The following is a 19,162-nucleotide window of genomic DNA, read 5'->3' as shown; positions in this document are numbered from 1 at the left end:
GCTGAGCTGACCCAAAGCCAGGAGCCAGGAGCTTCTTCCAGTCTCCCCCATGGGTGCAGGGGCTTAAGGACTGGGACATCTTCTACTGCTTTCCCAGGCCAAAGCAGAGAGCTGGATCGGAAGTGGAGCAGCTGGGACTTGAATCAGTACCCATATGGGATGCTGGCACTGCAGGTGGTGGCTTTACTCACTACACCACAGCGCCCTCCCCTAAAGTTTTCTCTAATTATTTCACCATCACATCATTCATTCATTCTACAACATCCTTACCTGGTAATGAATTCTTCCTTCTTCCCTTTCCCCAGCCCCTCTTTTATCTCTCCTCTAGAGCTGCCACTTGCAGCCCACATTTGTTAGAAACCCTGCTGGCTCACCATCATTGTAAACAGTGCCCTCGTAGTCTTTCTCATAAAAGACTCCATGGGGCTGTATGCTGAATGGTTTGGAGGCACGGTTGTAGAAGACCACCTGGATAGTGTCACCCACCTCAGCCCGGATCACTGGCCCTGGAAAATGAGAAAGAGAGAAAAGGAGAATGAACATAGGGATGGTTAGGGAAAAAGCAAGCAGAAGGAGAGGGAGCAAAAGAAAGGGAAAGTATAAGTTTAAAAGAGACCTCTTTTCTTTGCAATTGATAATAATAACCCCTTCTAAGTATATTGCAATCTACAGTTGTAATAAAGTGCTTATCTCATTTTGATTTTCAAACATCATTCTAAAACACACAGGGCCTGGGTTATTATCTCCACTTTATAAATGAGGAAACTTCAGCTCAGGGAAGTGGAACCGACCTACCCAAATTCAAATAACTCATTAGTTGCAGAGCCATTGTCTAAAGCCAAGACCTTTTCTCACTTACTGTCAGGTCCAAGCCCATTTCCTCTAACTTTATTGTCCCAGCTCCTGTATTTGTATATCTTGGTAGGATATCAACTTGCCTCAATCATAAATTCTGAATAGCAAAAAGAATTATTATATCCTTTATCCAGGTGCTGGGATAGACAGATTAACCACTACCCTGGACTTTTATGTACATTATTACCCACTCCTTCTAATCTAGCTTGGTCCACCTTTAAGGGCAACCAAGATACCAAGACAATACCTTAGCCACCTATGCTGGCTCTAGGCTTAAAGCAGAGTTTCTAACTTAGTTTCTTACTCAATTTCCACACCTAAAACTACACTTCTGCTCAATGACTGGGGACCTATGCTGAATCATAACCAATGATAACTCCTCCATATTCACCACATTTGCTCTTTCCTAATATGGATTTCTCCTTGTGTCTACCTAACCAGATGATGTAGATCCTATTGTCTATTTTCAGATCTAGAACCAGCTGGCATACACCCATTCCCAGAATACGGGCCATTGTATTACTTTCATTTTCAAAGTTTTATCTCCCCTGTTCTATTTTATTATCTAATTCTAGCAAGTGAGTAAACCACATATATTTCTGCTGTATACTCTTTTAACATTGTGTTTTGTACCTTCTACAGACCTACTCCCAGATCCAACTCTAATCCTGGTTCTGCATTCCTCACTATAGCAAGCATGTCTGTATGTCATAGCTATCTTCTCCTGGCTCCAGAATGTCAAGAATCTAGATAGTCTGACCACTTTATATAGCCTTTTGGAAATATCCCTAGAGAAGTAATTCTAAAAATATGATCCTTCCAATAGTGGTACTGAAAGATGTTATATTCACTGCCCCCCAAAAAAACAGGTATGAGAAATGCTACATGGTCTATCCTCATCTTGGAGAATTATGATGACCAAAAGTGTGCTCAAGGCTTTTAAAAGTCCTGCAGCACAAAATACTATTTGACTATGCTTTATAGTCTTTTTAAAATGCACTCAGATGTATAATCTTTTTTTCCATAAAAGACTCATTGCTTGGAACTCACTTTGGGAAATGTTGGTCTACCATGTGCCCCTCAGCCATCCTCAGTCTCCAGTTTCTAAGTCCTCCTCACTTACATGGCTCTAATCAATGAATGTCATAAGTTAAAGATTTCTCACCCAGGATTCCAAGGTGCTCGTCTTCTTCCGTCTGCACCTTCTCCTGGAATGTCTCATCTTGGAAGGCTTCATACCGAACTTTCCAGTAAGTTCCTCCAATTCGGCTGGAGCTCTTCTGAAAGAACTTATCTGAACCACTGGCACATAAGGATGGAAATGTCATGCAATATCATTCGGCATTAAATAGACTCACATCCCAAATTTCATCACGTTATGGATCTTTATAGTTAGGAAGGACCTCAGAGATCATCCAAGCTAACTCCCACCAGTTGACAACACTAATAATTGATATACAGCTTCTGCTCGAGCCTTTCCAAAGACAGGGTACTCATTTTCAGAGGACTCAATCCCTCTTACCATTAGAAAGCTCTAATTACTGGAGTTATTCTTTGTAGTAAGCTGAAATATTCTTGCTTTAAAGTTCCAGACAATGGAACTATGTCTCTACAGAGTTACATAACCTACATCTGTCCTTAATCATTCTCAAATACTCATAATCCTTTTTCCTCTCCTTCATCAAGAATAGCTTTTCATACCACAGTGAAAGCCCACTACATTGTCCAGCCTGGTTGGAGATTATAGAAGCCATGCTGAGACTCATGCACTGACTTGCCGGAGTTCTCTGAAGATTGTCTCTTTTGTTTCTCGCTAGAAGAATAAACATAATAGATGCCACAGAACCCCAATGCCTCTCCAAGCCACCTGCCAAGATCCTCTTCTGTGAAATACCTGGCACCACTGATTGCATGAACAGTTACTATTAACCTAAGACCTAGCAACCAAGTAGGACATTGAACTCCTGCTCTACTTTGCTTACATCTTGGTCATGGATGAGAGAGGACAATTTTGAGAAATTCTTACTAAAGAATGGGCATAGAATGGCTACAAGGCCACTTGCTTCTCTTTCTCCTACATTTCTCAGAGTTCCTGTTATACCTCTGCTCAAATGCCTCCTTCAGACTGGAAAAGAAAGGAAGGATCAAAGAACTAAATAATGAGCAAAATAAAGAAAAATCATTTTAAACTATGCAGGAACTAAAGCCACCTAGGTTTTTCTTTCTGAACATGTCCACGAATTTTAGAAAAGCCAACCTCACACTCTGGACATTTTGCTGTGAAAATGACCTAACCCTACACAAAGTTTCCTCTACCTGTAGCTTCCCCCAAAGCAAGCTCGCCAGGAGACAACAAGAGCTCAGCTAATAGTTACATAATGTAAACCCAGCCAGACAATGATTGTAGCACCAAAGTGAAAGGAAAGATTTTTGTAGAGATAATAGCTATTTGTAGCTGGGCCGAGGAGTAGGGAGAAGGAGCCCTCTTAACTGCTTGCCTCTTACCTGCCTGGCTCTCTCAAACTCTTCCCAGTACTCCCATCATGCCCCATGGGTCCATAGTTCCATCGAATCTCACGGGCTTCGATGAAGTACTGTCGAACTTTGCCTGTGAGCAGATCCACAGGAGGGGTCGTAGAGCAAGACTTGATCTTGTAGAGTGCCTGCATGCCATCTGCAGGAAGAATATCATGGCTACCCAATAGGACTTCTACTCAGATTAATTACCTTCTTCCTTCTCCTAGTGTTTCCCTTCCCACCCTTCACTAGTCTCTTTATCCCTGCCCCAAAGTGGGCCACTTTCTTTAACTTCTTAGCCTACTGGGAGAGCCAAGCCCAGGTGGAAATTTATGTATCTCCACCTGCTCATGCAACCACTGGTTAATTTACCAGATCCTCATTCCTGCCTCTGCAAAAGGCTCATATTATAGCAACATCACAGAGACTAAAGTTGGGAATCTTGAGTTCAAGCCTAGGCTTTATCTGCTATTCTCTAGGTTTTTAAGCAAATCACTTCTTCAATCTGAGCTTCCTTCTTTTGTAAATAGGGAAGATATGAAATTCTACCTCAAGGACAGCGCTGTGGCGTAGCGGGTAAAGCCATCGTCTGCAGTAACAGCATCCCATATGGGTGCTGGTTTAAGTCATGGTTGCTCCACTTCTGATCCAACACCCTGCTAATGTGCCTGGGAAAGCAGTAGAGGATGGCCAAAGTGCTTGGGCCCCTGCACCCATGTGGGAGGCTTAGAAGAAGCTCCTGGCTCCCAGCTTTTGTTTGGCCCACCTGTGGCCATTGTGGCCATTTGGGGAGTGAACCAACAGATGGAAGATCTCTCTCTTTCTCTCTCTAACTCTACTTCTCAAATAAATAAATTTTTTAAAGAAAAGAAAAATCTACCTCACAGAATTGGTGAAAGCATCAAATATAAAAGAGGGTTTAGGAGGGTTTAGTTATTTATAAACCAGTAAGCTCCCCCCAAATGCAACACCTTTTAAACATGGAAATGAAGATTCAGACTTGAGACTTTCAGGGAAATGTATATTCTAAGTAACATTTCCAAATGTGGAAAATATTACATTTAGGCATAATAGTAATGGATGGCTCTGTCTTATATGCTCAGCAACTTATAGTAGAAGTCATTTGGCTACATTATCCCACTTAAGTCTCACAACATCTCAAGGAGATTCAAAATGTATAAATTAGAAATATGAGGTATGAAGAATGAAGAGAAACAGATGTTTGTTTTTGTACAATATGTGTTATTTCCTATACTCTTTACTTATGTTATCTCTACCAATATTCACAGCAGATGGAGAAATCAAGGAGTCAGAAAAGCTAAGTAACATGCCCAAGACTGTAAATATAGTATGTGGTAGCATTAAGACAAACTCCAGCACTGACATTGTGGCATAGCGTGTAAAGCTGCCACCTGCGATACCAGCATACCAGTTCATGTCCCGGCTGCCTCACTTCCTGTCCAGCTCCCTGCTAATAGCTTGGGGAAAGCAGTAGAAAATGGCCCAAGTGCTTGGGTTCCTGAAACCATGTAGGAGACCTGGATGAAGCTCCTGTCTCTTGGCTTCGGCTTGACCCAGTGCTGGTCATTGCAGCCATTTGGGGAGTGAACCATTGGGTAGAAGAAAAACTCTTCCCTCCTCTGTCTCTCTGTGTGTGCATCTCCCTCTCTCTTTCCGTAACTCTGACTCTCAAAACAATAGATAATTCTTTAATTAAAAAAGGCTTAAGTTCCTATGTTCATTTTTTCCTTATTTCCACTATCTTGGTCACATCATCCCCTTAGTTTTTAAGATTCAAAATCATAATATCTTTCAGAAACTTCATTACATCTTTATGAGTTAGGCATCATTATTTCCATCCTCAGATGAGGAAACTTAAATTCAAGTAGGTGACATGACTCACCAAAAGTAGCTAAGCACATGGTGAAAACAGAATTTGAATCCAGGTTTATGAAACTCTAACGTACGTGCTTGTTTTACTACAAACTACATACCTAACCCCAATGCGTATGCATACTCTATTACCATAGGCACCTTTAGGGTTGAGGACAGATGCTAGGTGGGAGAGAACATGTCACTCTCTCTTACTGGATCAGAACTACTATGCAAGACCCATTATCATGCTCATCAATATCTCTGCACATATTCAAATCCACTTTCACATACTCACCTAATACCTTCCTGACAAGCTTCTAATTTATAATATTTCAAATCATTCTAGAAAGTTAGAGCTGAAGGGAATTTGTGATCCTATTTAGATCGACTCTTTCATTTTATAGACCAAGCAAATGAGGCCTGGAAATGGGAAGGGACTTGCCCATACTCATGTGGTAAGCTTTTCACAGAGCAGAGGCTATAAAAACAATCCTCTGAATTACTTATCTAATGCTCTCTGTTGCCTCATGTGTTCTTCCTCCCTTGTGATGTTCCTCGATGCACTGGGCCATGACTTTAAACCATTCTCCCTCTAAGGAAAAAAAAAAAAAACTTTCCTTCCCTATTCCTGTCAGCTCACAATTAGAGTGTCACTACTTACCAACAATACTCCATGATTCTCTGCAGAAACCGTATTCTCCTTTAACTCATATCCCCTTCACTCTGTTTTCAATAAACTTAAAATAACTTTATAACTTAATTCCTTAGAATTTTGAGCAACATATGGCTGGCTTTGTGACATAGTGTGTTATGTCACCACTTGTGATGCCAGCAACCCATATTAGAATGCTGGTTTGAGTTGTACCTGCTCTGCTTCTGATCTGACTTCCTGCTAATGTGCCTGGGACAGCAGTAGAAGATGGCCCAAGTACTTGGGCCCCTAACACCAATATGGGAGAACCAGAAGCTGTTAGCCTCTGTCTGAACCAGTCCCAGCTGTTGCAGACATTTGGAGAGTGAACCAGCAGATGGAAGACCTCTTTCTCAAATATGTGTGTCCCCCTGTCTCTGTCACTCTGCCTTTCAAATAAATGAAAGAAACCTTTAAAAATATGGCAGCTTAAAAGACAGCTATCTTTCCCTAGGCTACCTCATGTTCAAAACGGGGAAGATTAAACCCAGAGAGAAGTGCCTAAGGATACCCAGAAAGTTAATGGCAGAGACAGGAAAGAATCAGGGTCTTTTGACTTCTAATCTAATGTTTCATCCTTTATACCAAATGCCTCACCTAACAGATCTATCATATGACAGAAGACTAGCTTCCTGTTGACCATTAGTGACATCTGCCTCCTACACCCCAAAAATAAGAAATGTTGAATCTTACCTTGTAAATGACTGTTCACTTGACAGCTAACTAACCATGTGCCAGGTACCTGGGGCACCATCTCAGCAGTCACAAAGGTGGCTGGAAAGATGTGAGCCACATCAGTACGGTGTCCACGGGTGGTCAGCATCTGTCCATGGAAGAAAACTGTGTGGACATCTACTTCATTGCCCATGCCAAACAAGTGCCAGGCCACACGCTTCTGAGCACACATACTCAGATCTGGTAAGTTCCCAAAGACAAAGCCATTGATTGCTGCAAAAGAAAATAATCAAAGTTAGGAAATGACAGCACAGTGAGAAAAGTCTTACCATCTGACACTAAAGGTAGGTAGCATTTATATGAGGTTTTAAAGAGCACACTGTCCTGACTCTGTGCATTATCTCATTTAAATCTTACAAACATCTCTGTGAAATAGGTAGATATTATTTGTCTCACTCAAAAGAAAGAGAGAACCAAGGCACAGAGAGGTGAAGCTATTTCTCTTTGAAGACCACCAAGCTATTAAGTGATAGCACAAATATTCCAAATCAGCAATCTGTGTAAGTTGTCTAGGTAACAGAGTTATTTTGCAAGCTATTTATTACTTTCCAGCTAGTTTCCTTCTGAAATTTGCACTGGACAAGTGTCAAATCAACTGACAACTAACATGACCATTATAATCAATTGGCATAAAACTCAAGAGGAATTTGAACAGCCCAATCCATCACTTACAACTTTCTTCTGAGTTTTTACCTACTCTTGGGAATGTCTGACTTTCAGCCCACCCCTGTTGCCAAAAGTAAGCAAATCATTTCCTTCATTAAACAAAAACAAAATAAGCTGGGCTATGGCACAGCAGGTTAAACAGTCACATGGGATACTGGTATCCCATATCAGAGTACCTGGTTCAAGTTCCAGCTACTCTGCTTACAATCCAGTTACTTGATAATGCACCTAGGAAGCAGTGAACAATGACCCAAGAACTTGGGCCCCTACCACCTACATGGGAGACTTGGATGGAGTTCCTGAATCTGGCTTTGGCCTGGCCTAGCCCTCACTGTTGTAGGTATTTGTGAACCAACAGATGGAATATTCTCTCACTCTCTCTCAGTCTCTCTCTCGTTCTTCCTCCCTCCATTCCTTCCCTCCTTCCCTCTCAAATAAATGAATATATAAATAAATTTTTAAAATAAACTTCTTTCTATTCCTAAAATCAATTCTCCATTCATACTTCAGGGATTTGGGGCCTTTAGTTTGTGTTCTGTTTTGTTTGTTTGCTTACTTTTATTCACTTACCTGAGAGGGAGAAAGAACACTCCTACCCACTGGTTCACTGCCCAAATGCCCACAACTGATAGGGCTGGGCTGGTCCAAAGTTGGTAACCAGGAATTCACATGTCAGGAACCCAGCTGCTTGAGCCAGCAGCATTAGGACCTGGAATCAGGAGCTGGATTTGGGAATTGAATCCCAATACTCAGACACTGGACAGGGTATCTTAACCAGTACCTTAATTGCTATATAAAATACTCACTTCTAGCTTGTTTTAATTTAATTATAAATAAATGTCCTTATAGATATCAGACTACAGTAGAATGAGAGATACATATGAAGCAGCTTGAAAGCTACCATTTTTCTCCATAAAATGGATAATTTGTCCAGCTTCAATCCTTTTCAAACAAAGTAATGTTGACTCATTATACAACCTGCACCAAAGGAACTAAACATGTGGAATATGATTTTGGAGTCAACAACCCGAGCTATTTATTCCCCATTATGAAGCATGATAACTTATAACAAGAGCAAAGCCTACACAGTCAAAGATATCACAGCTAGAATTTCAGCTGTGCAATTTCTGTTGCGCATTTTAGGAGCATCAGTTCCTCACAGGTAAAATAGGGAAAAGCCACCTATTACTCCTGGTCCTTGTGAGGATTAAAAGGGACCAAGTATATGAAAACACCCACCAAATACGAAGCCCAGCGGAGACCCTGGACCTCTTGAAACGTGACCCCCTCCTCCCAGCTCACCGTGCATCCTGTTGCTCTCCTGAAAGCCTTCATCTTCTTTATCCACTGAGGCAGGGCTTGAGCAGTAAGTGGCAATGTTCTCATCAAGATGCCAGCTAAGGTTTTCATCCACCACACTGAAGAGCAGAAAGAAATTTTGGTCCACATCCTGCCGCTGTGGAGGGGAGTTCCCATCCAGGGTTCCTAGGAAAAGGAAGAAAGACGCACATCAGAATCTCCTTTCCTTGGTGACAGCAAACTGCAAGGGGAATTCACAAGAAAAGAATAGGAATAGAGAGGGCCTAAAGAGTAGGAGAGCAACAGAAAAGCAAATATAGCTTTGTGGGGCTAATTTCCATTTGCAAAGTCCCCAGGTAAAACCACTAATTCAGTTGAACCCAGGACATGAGGGTGGGATACATGAGATCTGGACCTAGGACTTGAAGGTGGGATACATAAGATCTAGAGTAATTCTGTTCCACTATCCTTGCCTATGTCTTTGATCAGGGCCCGAACCTGACTATATTCCTTAACACCCTGATTGTCAGACCTAACTATTCCTTAAGCACATTCTATTCCCAAGCAAGTCCTTAAACCTCCACAAATCTTGAACTCACACTCTCAATCTTACTCATACCTGAACCCTGAGCTTTTGCCATATACCTTACTGCAGTGTGATATGACTCCCATCATGACTATTTTGGGTTTTAAAAGTAAAAAAAGATGGGCCGGCACCGTGGCGCAGTGGGTTAATCCTCTGCCTGCAGCGCCAGCATCCCATTTGGGCACCAGTTCAAGACCCAGCTGCTCCACTTCCAATCCAGCTCTCTGCTATGGCCTGGGAAAGCAATGGAAGATGGTCCAGGTCCTTGGGCCCCTGCACCCGCATGGGAGACCAGGAGCAAGCACCTGACTCCTGGCTTCAGATCAGCACAGCTCCAGCCATTGCTGCCATTTGGGGAGTGAACCAGCGGAGAGAGGACCTTTCTCTCTGTATCTCCCTCTCTCTGTCCATAGCTCTACCTCTCAAATAAATAAATAAAATCTTTTTAAAAAGTTAAAAAAGAAAAAAAAATTGGGAAGATAGAAAAGTGGGTTTGGTTCTGTTTTTTTGTTGTTGTTGTTGTTTTGTTTGTTTGTTTGTTTTTTAGAAAAAGAAGTAATCATGGGACAAGCATTGTGGCGTTGCAAGTTAAGCCACCACCTGTGATGCCAGCATCCCATATGGGTGACAGCTGAGTCCTTGCTGCTGTACTTCTGGTCTGGCTCCCTGCTGGTGTGCCCAGGAAAGCAGTGGAGGATGGCCCATGTCCTTGGAACCTAGCACCCATGTGGGAAGCCAAAGTACCTACACTGAGCTTCATATTTGACGAGTGTTTTCATATACTTGGTCCTTTTTAATCCTCGCAAGGATCAAGAGTAATAGGTGGCACCCCAGATGAAGCTCCTGGCTCCTGGCTCCTGACTTCTGCCTGGCTCAGCCCCAGCTATTGCACACATTTGGGGAGTGAACCAGTGTATGGAAGATCTCTCTGTCTCTCCCTCTCTCTCTCTCTCTCTGTGTAACTCTGCCTTTTCAAATAAATAAAATAAGTCTTTAAAAAAGATAAAAACGTAACAAAATTGAAAAAAATCATGGAAAAGAAGTTTGTCAGGGTTTATTCCTGCTAATAAACAAGGGTGCTGAATTGACACTCCTCAAGCTGCTGCCCAATATCTAAGTGGTTCAACTGTATCACTACTTCCTCCAGATGTCCCAAACTGTATCTCATAACTCCTCCTCAGGCCTTGTACCTCTTTTACAGGTTATGAGGGGTCCAATGAGACCAGTGGCAATATCTCGTGGAGCGTCTACATGAGAATGGTAAATCCAAGTGAGGCATGCTGGGTCAGCATCAGTGGGTGCATGGCCTTCTGGAATAGTCCAATTGTACACATGGCTGCCTCCCGGAGGCACTGAGTCATCAGCTTTCAGATGCCCAGAGGAGCCATCTGGGTAGAGGGAGCCTGGAAAATGAAATGGCACATTACCAGTAGCAGGGTAAGTGACACTGTGGAAGATATAGAAGCCGAGATAGAACCTGATTTGGGATTACCTATGTCCAATCTTGTGGAATGTGGAGTTCTGAGATCTAACAGAGTGTTCCTTACAACCTAAAGAAGGCACAGATTCAGGTAACACTTAATCAAAGAACCCCAGACCTCATGGGAATAGTTGATGAAGGGGAAAAGCTGTGACAAAGGAAAATACTTCTTAGTCTGGTCTAGTGGATCCCTATGGCAAAGCTGGTACCTTGGAAGCCCAGGACAAAACAGAAATTTCTCCTTTTTAGGACTCACTTCTGGGGAAAAAAAGGCAATTACAGAATTTTAACCTAATGGCAGCCTAGTGGTTATTTGGTCCATACCACCCCCCACCCATTGTATAGAATAGAAACTTGAGGAATAGTGACTTGCCAAGGTCATATAAGGAGTTAGTGGCCAAACCAGTATCTTCTGACTTTCCTCTCTAATATCCTCACTCACTGTTTTCACTATTATAGGTCATCAGCACTGAGGTAGTGTGAGATACAAATGAAGAAACTGAACTCATGCTTAAAAAAAGAAAATGGAATTTTCAGAAGACTGTGGCACTAGAACAACACCCACCGACATTCAAAGCATCCTTGTCTCTTTTCAGAGCATGTTCAACTATTCTATGGAAGTGTCATTCAAGAACCTCCTTATAACAAAATTTAAGGATGCATCTTCACATTCCTGGTAGGTAATCTGAGGCCCAAAGAGGGACAGTGACTCGCCCAAGTCAGACAGTGCCATGAATAACAGCCATTTTTTTACCCTCAGGAGAGTAGGTGTCACCTTAGATCATGATGGAAAAAGGGAGCAGGCATGGAGGTTAAGCTGCCTCTTGGGACACCTGCATCCCATATCAGAGTGTCAATTTGAGTTCCAGCTTCCCTGTTTCAGATTGAGCTTCCTGCCACTGCACCTAGGAAGCAGCAGATGATGGTCCAAGTACTTGGGCCCCTGCCACCCACGTAGGAGACCCAGATGGAATTTCTGGCTTCTGCATTCAGCCTGACTCAGCCCTGCATGTTTCAGTCATTTGGGGAGTGAACCAGCAAATGCGGGATCTCTCTAAATAAATAAAAATAAATAAATAAATAAATCTCTTAGAAAATTATGTTTGTTGGGAATGGGAGAAAGATCGATTTACCTTCTGAGTCCTTCTCATAGAAAACGCCATGGGGATGGATGGTATAGGGACGTGTGGCAAAATTCTTCAGATGGATCAGAATGACATCCCCCACCTCAGCCTGCAACACTGGCCCCAGGAAACCCAACCAGGCAGGCTGAGCCACTTCATCCATGTATGAATCATCCTTGTATTCCTTATAGACAGTCTTTTTGTAGCTTCTCCCTATCCGATTCTTGTCAGATTTAAGGAAGCTGGAAGCTACCCTGGGAAAGAAGAAAAGAGACAGTCACACCCTTGCTACCATCTTCAGCCTCCAGAAGTATCTTTTCCAGAGGTAGGTGACAAAAAGTTGTCCATTTTTGTTTAGAACCAAACAAAAGGAAATTGGATTGTACTGATCGGAACATGGAGGTTTAGGTAATCTGGCAGATAATAACAAGTAGTAAGTTGAAGTGCATGGAATTGCTTATTTTTAACCATTTCTAACCAACAAAAAAAGGTAAATTCACATTATTCAAACTAATATACAATAATAGAAAACTAACTGTAGACTGATTTAGCATCATTCTGCTATATATCGCAGGCATTATAGTATAGAGTTTATGACCACAGCTCTGGAGACAGGCCAAGTAGATTAAGCGCCATCTCTGCCACTTCCAAATTTGTGGGACGTTAAGCAAGTTACTTAATTTATCTGTGCATAATTTCACTATCTCTAAAATGGAGTTAATCACAGTCTCTAAGTCAAAAGTTTGTGTTGCTAACTAAAGATTTTAGGACAGTGCCTGACAAATTGTAAAAGCTCAATAAATGATGGCTATTACTTCAAAGTGTTAAGGATGAGGGATAATGAATTTATTCCCTCGAGGGCAGTTTTAACACAAGGACTTTGAGACTCCAAAATTCGATGGATAGTTTGTGTTAAAAAATATAGAATTGGGTGGGTATCTTGGCACAGTGCCCCCATTCCATATAAGAGTACTTAGGTTCAAGTCCCATCTCTGCTTCTGATGCAGCTCCCTGCTGATGCACACATTGGGAGGCAGTAGGTAACAGCTCAAGTACCTGGGTCCCTGCCACCCACATGGGAGACCTGGACTGAGTCCTTGGCTCCTTCTTTCAAACTGGCCTAGCTTGGAAGCTATAAGCGTTTGGGGAGTAAATCCACAGATGAAAAAATCTCTCTTTCTCTCCCTCCCTCCCCCACCTCTGTGTGTGTGTGTGTGTGTGTGTTTGTGTGTCACCTTGCCTTTCAAATGAATAAAAGTTGATAAGCAGAACTTTAAAAAAGACATCTGTTTTTCATATTATAATCCTTCCTAGAAAATTCAGAAATGTTGCAGTCAATTTTGGAAAATGCTGAGGGTTTTGGAGACATAAAGTGAATCACAGTTGCAAGAGATTCTTTAACACATTCGTTTATATCTGTGGAGCAATTGTCTATTTAGAGGATTGAAAAAGATTAATTCTATGGGATCAATGGGAGGCAAAACAGTGATAAGCATATTAGCTTTGCCCACAGATTTGCAGCTACAAATCCTATTTCTTTCATTTATAGCTGCTGGACTTCAGCAAGTCAGTAGACCTCCCTGATCCTGTTTTCTCATCTATAAAACGAGGATACTCATACTCTCCTCCCAGCGTTTTTGTGAAAATTAAGAAAAAGTTTATAAATTTATAGTATGGTGTCTGCCACAAAATGTTACATAATTTTGATAGCTATTATGGTTAGTTCCTGGATTCTAAGGCTTATATTATTTTTTTTTGTATTTTCAAATAGCTGAAATCAGTACAGTTCCACTGACCTGTAGGAACATAGTTCTACTGCACACATTTTAAAAAACCTGTATATATTTAATCTTTTATTTTTAAAGCCAAAAAACCATTACTAATTCAGTTCAGTATTGTGGATATTATCTTAGAATCGAGGAAATATGAATTGTCTTTAGCACTGTAAACATGCTGAGGCACCTCAGGTGGAAAAGCAGACTCCAGATGGGCTGCTGGCTTCTGGGTCATCTTGCTCTCTTCCCAGGAAACCTGGCCCCTGGGAGGCTCAGAGAGGTCACGAGTTAGCTGCCACCATTTCCAGGGAAAGAAGAGACTTCTTGACCTTAAGGTTGCCCCCCACTCCCAACTCCAGCTGTAATATCACAGCAGATGAAACATACGTGTCACTCTCCAGAGACTCATTTGTGATGACGTTCCTTCCTTCAGGGGCATAGTTCCACTGTAAGTCCCGGATGCCCAAGTAGTAGACTCGAGTGGCCCCATCAGTCTGTTGGGGCCATAAGGATTGCACGAACAGCAGAGCCCAGAGGAGCTGGCCTGGCTCCATGGCCCACATCACTCTGGGATACGAGCAAATGAAAGCTGCTGGTGTGGAAGGAAGAGAACAAATAGGCTTTTCGTGTATCTAGAAAGCTGAAGAGAAAAGAGCCAGATTCAGTAACTAAGAAGCCAAAACCAGGTTAGCTCAGTTTTTCTGCCTTACCTGATTCCTTTTAGTTCAACAGATGTCCAATGATTTCTACACATCAGACTTTGGAAAGCAAAGTTATCTATAACGTTGATCTCTGAATGCAGTTGGTTCAATGGTATAGACGGAAAAACGTATTATGTCCCTCAAATCAGGAAAAAGGCATCTGAAACCTGATTGAGCCACTGATTCACTCATTGCTAAATAAAGTCACTATTTCTCCCTCTGCCTCGGTTTTCCCATAGACAAAAGGGAAAAACACATTGTTACCACTTCCCATCATCTATAAATTGTGTTTAAAAATAAAAAAAGAATACATCAAAAGATGTTTAATAGAATATTTGTAGACCCGAATGGAAATAGCCAAAACATTCATGAACAATAGAATGAATGAGTAAATTGCATTTTATTGATACAATAGAATTCTATATGGCAATAATAATGAACAGCTCTAAACTGCACATAACAATATGAGTGACCTTCACAGGTATAATGTTGCAGAAAGAAAATGGACACAAAATCACTGTGTGATTTCATTTATGTAAAATATAATATCAGTCGGCCAGCACCACAGCTCACTAAGCTAATCCTCCGCCTTGCAGCGCCAGCACACCGGGTTCTAGTCCCGGTCGGGGCGCCAGATTCTGTCCCGGTTGCCCCTCTTCCAGGCCAGCTCTCTGCTGTGGCCAGGGAGTGCAGTGGAGGATGGCCCAAGTGCTTGGGCCCTGCACCCCATGGGAGACCAGGATAAGTACCTGGCTCCTGCCATCGGATCAGCGCGGTGCGCCGGCCGCAGCGCGCCGGCCGCGGCGGCCATTGGAGGGTGAACCAACGGCAAAGGAAGACCTTTCTCTCTGTCTCTCTCTCTCACTGTCCACTCTGCCTGTCAAAAAAATAAAAATAAAAAAATAGTAATCTATGCTGTTAGAAGTGAGGATAGTATTTGTGGGGAGCAATCCGGACTAGACTAAGTTACTCGAATTAAGACTTATTCTATGCATCTGCTCTCCCACAATATGGCGCTGGGAGAGAAGTAAACAGCTTCCGCACAGCTGCCTCCAGTTCAACCAATTAACTGTAGGACTTGCTCCTGATTGGAGAGCAGCGTACTCGGCGTATGGGCAGCCGAGTTGGGATTGGCGGAGGAGGACTATAAAGGAGGAGAGAGACGGCATGCACGAGGAACATCTATGGGGAACATCTAAGGGAACCCGTGCAGCCCCCGAGAAAGCCGGCCGGCGGTGTGCCGCTCCCCTGCGGAAGTGGGGAATGTGGCCAGGGGGAACTGCCCTTCCACGGAGGTGGAAGGGATAGTAGCCAACCCGGGAAGAACCAGCAGCAAACCCGGGGAGGGCCGAGCAGACGAAAGAACAGCGCAGGGTCCTGTGTTGCTCCTCCACGAAGAGGGGGAGCGACATAATGGTGCCGTGACTCGGATATGAAGCCTAGGCAGGGCTTAGTGTCGTTCCTCCACGAAGAGGGGGAGCGACAGTATTTGCTCTTGAAGTAGGGATCAGCAACTGGGAAATGAAGAGGAGGAAGGTTTCTAGGTAACATTCTGTCTCTTGACTTACATACTAGGTACCTAGATGTGTTCAATTTGTGCAAATACATTGACATATAAATACTATTTGTGCATTTTTGTGTGTATACTATATTTCAAAGGAATGTGTAAAATAATGCAAAAAAATAAGAATATATAAAAGAAACATTTTGGACTCAGAAAAAAAAAGTTCTGCACATGTTCTCAAGGCTATGCACAATCTCATTTCGTGGGTCTAATGCTGAGTCAGAATCATACCCAAGCCTCTAGCCTCTCATTTAAGTGCATAAGCCAATAGGTCAAACATCTTGGTACTGATATGAGGTGTTCAGTCATTCCATACACAGCTGCGGTCAAACCCAGGAACACAGACACCATCACATAAGCACAATCTACATGCATTTGTATACTAAGCACACACGATCTTACTTAGAAGCAGAGATGCACACATTTGTCTCCACATATAGAAGCACAAAGTCACACGGAGCATTAGTCACCTTCAGAATAAGAAGAAGGAGGGCTGGTGCTGTGGCTCACTAGGCTAATCCTCCCGCCTGCGGCACTGGCACACCAGGTTCTAGGCCCAGTCGGGGCACCGGATTCTGTCCCGGTTGCCCCTCTTTCAGGCCAGCTCTCTGCTATGGCCCGGGAGTGCAGTGGAGGATGGCCCAAGTGCTTGGGCCCTGCACCCCATGGGAGACCAGGAGAAGCACCTGGCTCCTGGCTTCGGATCAGTGCGATGCACTGTTGCAGAAGCCATTGGAGGGTGAACCAACGGCAAAGGAAGGCCTTTCTCTCTGCCTCTCTCTCTCACTGTCCACTCTGCCTGTCAAAAAAAATAAATCAATATTTATTGTGTTTATGGTGCTGATGTTCTAAGTGTTTTTGCACAGATTAAATCATTTAATCCTCACAAGCACCCTATAAAGTAGATGCCACGTAATCCCCATGTTACAGTGTAGAAACTGCAAAATAGAGGTATAAAAGAATTTACCCAAAGACAACTAGTTAATTATCAGTTGGGATTTGAGCCCATGAAATATGACTTTGACATCAATAATCTAAATCACCATTTCCATTTTACCTCTCACAAAAACATGCTACACACCTACATGTGTATGCACAGAGAGCATGTATGCGCTCATACCTATAGCCACATCTAGGACAAAGGTCATACACTCTGAAACATACAATACATGTGATTATGATTACTTCAGCAGCAGACATGCAGGCTCACATAGGCAGAGATAAACCCAATCGACTGCATTCACAATAATGGTAATAATGATGATGATGATGATGATGATGATGATGATGATGGCTATCATTCATTGTTAGATTACTGCATGCTAAATATCATGTTTGATGTTTTATGTAAATCATTCACTAAATCTTCAACCTATGTACATAAAATAGGGACTATTAGTCAAAAACAGAAATTCAAAGATACAAACTCATGTGAGGATTAAGAAATCCCCCAGATAATTACCCTGATTAAGAAATGGACTTTTGAACTTTGTACAAACTCTAGTCCACTGCATACACTAAAATTACCCAAGTATTAATCTTTAGTCTCCATATCAGATTTTGCAGAGGCCTTTGATATAAGGAAAGACCTTTCAGGATTTTCTTTTCTTCCTTTTTTTTTTTTTTTGACAGGCAGAGTTAGACAGTGAGAGACAGAGAGGAGAATGGTCTTCCTTCCATTGGTTCACCCCACAAATGGCCACTACAGCCGGTGTACTGTGCTGATCCAAAGCCAGGAGTCAGGTGCCTCCTCCTGGTCTCCCATGCGGGTGCAGGGGCCCAAGCACCTGGGCCATCCTCCATTGCCTTCCCGGGCCACAGCAGAGAGCTGGACTGGAAGAGGAGCAACTGGGACAGAACCAGCGCCCCAACTGGGACTAGAACCCGGGGTGCTGGCGCCGCAGGCAGAGGATTAGCCTAGTGAGCCGCGGCTGGGGGGATTTTTTTTCTAAAACCTGGTCTTCCCACTGACCAATTGTGTAGTTTTAAATACTAGTTAATGAAACTGAATCTATTTCCTCATATGTAAATTAGGTATAATAATATCAGCCTTAGAGAAAGAAATCAGAAAACTTACATGAAAGGACCCCTGTGCTTGGAAAAATGGAAGATCATAATTGCTGGTGTTCTTCCTTTTCTTTCGCCTTCCTAGATACAGTTTGGTAATTTATCCTTACTCTCTCCAATACACCATACTTTCTATATTTCTACTGTGCTAGCTAATTTAAGTCCCAATTACTCCAGAAGTCAGCTATACCCTCTTCCATATAACTTTCCTCTGAAGAACTACATACTCTCTATAACACTCAATTGGATCGAGTCAATTTTTGTATCATTGTTATCTTTCTGTTTCATGAGTTGCTTCCTGAACTTTCTTTATTTCACAGATTGGACTATAAATTCAATTGATGCCAGTAGTTGGGCCATAACAACTGTTGGTAGAGTGACATAAAGTGGCACAAACCTTCATTTTCCCATCAGTTGGCCCCAGTTCAACTTCTGCCACTGGCTCAAAGATTGACTCTGGGAAAGTTTCTTTACCTTAGTGACCCTCCGTTTCCCCATCTATAAGATATGGGACTACACAGAGCTGAACTATATAATTCTAACCATTGGAGAGTCATGAACATTGATAATGAAATGAGCAAAAACAAAATAAAAAAAATTATTTATAAACAGAATTCAAAAAGTCCTTTCAGCTCTCGCATGCTGCCAATACTCACATTCAATGGTGAAACACAGGTAAATTCACATGATCTACATAAAATATAATATATATAGTCACACAAATAACCATGACTCAGAACCCTCAACAGAGAGGGTGGGTCCTTGCTTCACTGCAAATGTGAATGCAACCTGGACCTCCTGCAAGCTCCCTTCACAGAGAGGTGTCAGCAAGGCAGTTGTGACTTGAACTCACTTATCTGAAGAGAAACCTGTCCCAGATAAGAGCTCTACAATTGGAGAAGCACATGGTAAACTTGGAAATGTTCCCAGCAGAAACTAATATAGACCTTCAGCATACAATGAACAAGCACTAAACCATGGTGACTAATAGTTCAAAGGCCTTAGACAATAGAACATGAGAAAAAATTCACCTAACATTTGCTTAGAAGTTTCCACTATACAATGTGTTTTTCATATCAACCATCTTATTTACTTCTCAAAAAATAACTCTTGTAAAACAGGGATCACTTTCCAAATGTTGCATCCGAAGTACAGGCTTTGGAATCAAACTACCTAAATGAATCCTAGTTGTACTTTTCCTAGCTGTGTGGCTTAGGAAAGTACTTC

General features: G+C 42.3%; 1 protein-coding gene across 8 annotated transcripts in view; it reads right to left on the bottom strand.

Annotated features, from left to right (window-relative positions):
• Positions 1 to 19,162, bottom strand: part of HEPH (hephaestin) — an 86,353-nt gene that overhangs the window by 62,946 nt on the left and 4,245 nt on the right. For 6 of the 8 annotated variants that reach the window (XM_070066818.1, XM_070066815.1, XM_070066816.1 and 3 more), the window contains 8 exons: positions 13,991 to 14,243; positions 11,838 to 12,082; positions 10,415 to 10,627; positions 8,642 to 8,824; positions 6,632 to 6,886; positions 3,361 to 3,529; positions 2,021 to 2,157; positions 375 to 506 (listed from right to left, as the gene is read on the bottom strand). In XM_070066818.1, the coding sequence (XP_069922919.1) occupies positions 375 to 506; positions 2,021 to 2,157; positions 3,361 to 3,529; positions 6,632 to 6,886; positions 8,642 to 8,824; positions 10,415 to 10,627; positions 11,838 to 12,082; positions 13,991 to 14,166 (1,510 nt within the window). In that variant the 5' untranslated portion in view covers positions 14,167 to 14,243. The remainder of the gene's footprint in view (positions 1 to 374; positions 507 to 2,020; positions 2,158 to 3,360; positions 3,530 to 6,631; positions 6,887 to 8,641; positions 8,825 to 10,414; positions 10,628 to 11,837; positions 12,083 to 13,990; positions 14,244 to 19,162) is intronic. The other 2 variants (XM_051827142.2, XM_051827143.2) reach the window with 1 other exon arrangement.

The sequence above is a fragment of the Oryctolagus cuniculus genome, chromosome X, assembly GCF_964237555.1.
Source record: "Oryctolagus cuniculus chromosome X, mOryCun1.1, whole genome shotgun sequence".
Classification (NCBI taxonomy): Eukaryota; Metazoa; Chordata; class Mammalia; order Lagomorpha; family Leporidae; genus Oryctolagus; species Oryctolagus cuniculus.
This window is presented reverse-complemented; position numbering and strand designations above follow the sequence as displayed.